The sequence below is a fragment of the Daktulosphaira vitifoliae genome, unplaced genomic scaffold (assembly GCF_025091365.1).
Source record: "Daktulosphaira vitifoliae isolate Bord-2020 unplaced genomic scaffold, ASM2509136v1 Scaffold_2, whole genome shotgun sequence".
Lineage (NCBI taxonomy): Eukaryota > Metazoa > Arthropoda > Insecta > Hemiptera > Phylloxeridae > Daktulosphaira > Daktulosphaira vitifoliae.
Window position 1 is genome coordinate 33,393,159 of NW_026099573.1, and position 1,536 is coordinate 33,394,694.

At 26.0% G+C, this 1,536-nt stretch overlaps 1 protein-coding gene across 2 annotated transcripts in view; it reads right to left on the bottom strand.

The window, feature by feature from the left end:
• LOC126897433 (uncharacterized) overlaps positions 1 to 1,536 on the bottom strand; it is a 29,941-nt gene that overhangs the window by 11,615 nt on the left and 16,790 nt on the right. Inside the window, exons 1-2 of one of the 2 annotated variants that reach the window (XM_050671013.1) lie at positions 1,425 to 1,489; positions 1,306 to 1,360 (exon numbers count right to left, since the gene is read on the bottom strand). The exons of the other annotated variant lie outside the window; for it this stretch is intronic. Coding sequence (XP_050526970.1) covers positions 1,306 to 1,360; positions 1,425 to 1,430 — 61 coding nt within the window. The 5' untranslated portion in view covers positions 1,431 to 1,489. Of the gene's footprint in view, positions 1 to 1,305; positions 1,361 to 1,424; positions 1,490 to 1,536 lie in introns of those variants that run through there. 2 annotated transcript variants of the gene reach the window in all.

The following is a 1,536-nucleotide window of genomic DNA, read 5'->3' on the forward strand; positions in this document are numbered from 1 at the left end:
TATTTCAAACTTGCAAGTTGAGTTAAAAGTTATGGTAATAAATTCATTTTTTTTTTATTAAAACTTTCACTTTAAAGAACAAAAAGAAGTAGGTTCAAAATGATTACTTTTAACATATTAAAAATCAATAATAATTTGAAAATAATTAATTATAAAAATTATAAAATATATAATTAAAATAATTACTAATCTGGATATAATTAAGGAGATAGGAGTTGATGTTGGGTTGGTTACATTTTTAACTTTATAATGCTATAACTCATTGAAAAGTGTACGAATCAACACAATTTTTTTATGAGAAATAATATTTTTTAATAATACCTTTTTCATTCGACATACTTTATCTTAATCAGGGTATTAATAAGAAATTCTTAGAATTAATGATTTTATTGAATTAATGAATTATTCTTAGAATTAAACACTATCTACTGATTTGCATCGAAGCGTTTCTTATGATAGTGATTTTAATCACTGTCAGATTAAATCTATACTGGACCCAACTATGCAACATCCCCACTATGCCGCGACCCCACTGTGCTAGGTTTTTTTGGATATTTCCCCCATTTGCGGGGAACGAGGGAATTTTTTTCAATTTTTAAGCGTAATGTCTTGAACTAGATACAATTTGTGATCTTTTGACGTATTGTTAAAAGAAATCGGTCCAGTGAGAGCTGAGAAAAAGTAGTGACAGACACNTTTTTTTCAATTTTTAAGGGTAATGTCTTCAACTAGATACGATTTGTGATCTTTTGACGTATTTTTGAAAGAAATCGGTCCAGTGAGAGCTGAGAAAAAGTGGCAACAGACAAAAAAAAAAAAAAAAAACACATCATAGTAAAATTAATACCTTCTCCGCTTCGCATCGAAGCTAAAAATCATTTAATTGTACATTTTTTAAAAATTAATAACAGTAAAAAATTGAAATAAAAAATAAAATAAATTTTTTTTGTTTAAAAGTTGCCATATTAATCCCCCCAACCCGCAAGTAGACTTTTTTCTAACATATCATTAAAATAATAAAAATGGAAATCCTCTTAAAGAAGTTTTAGTATTTAACTTTGAATGGAATAAAAAAATGTTTAACACTAATAATCCACTTTTTCCTTAACAAAAATTAAAAAATTTCTTTAGTATCCATAAAAATGACTATCTCATCCTTACTTGATCATCCTGTATAACTAGGAGAATATCTCCATGGCTAATACTAAACAATTCCTACATGTGTCGCTTTAAAAAAAAGTACATAAACTAAAATGGTAAACTTACCACACTTAACAGACTTAAATAATGTAAAATAGAATTTACCTTCATTAAATATCAAACACGATATTATGAATAAAATAGATATAATTTGCCATTTCTGCAAGAAACAAAATAATTTTTTAAATTTCGAATAGGCACTTTAGGTAAAGTGTATTACTCACCATCATTTTTACTGCAAGTGTTGAATTTTGAATAACTAATAACAATTTGTAGGTAACTTGGGTGTATAAATATATAATCACCGACGTAATACAAATTATTTTATATTTTTAA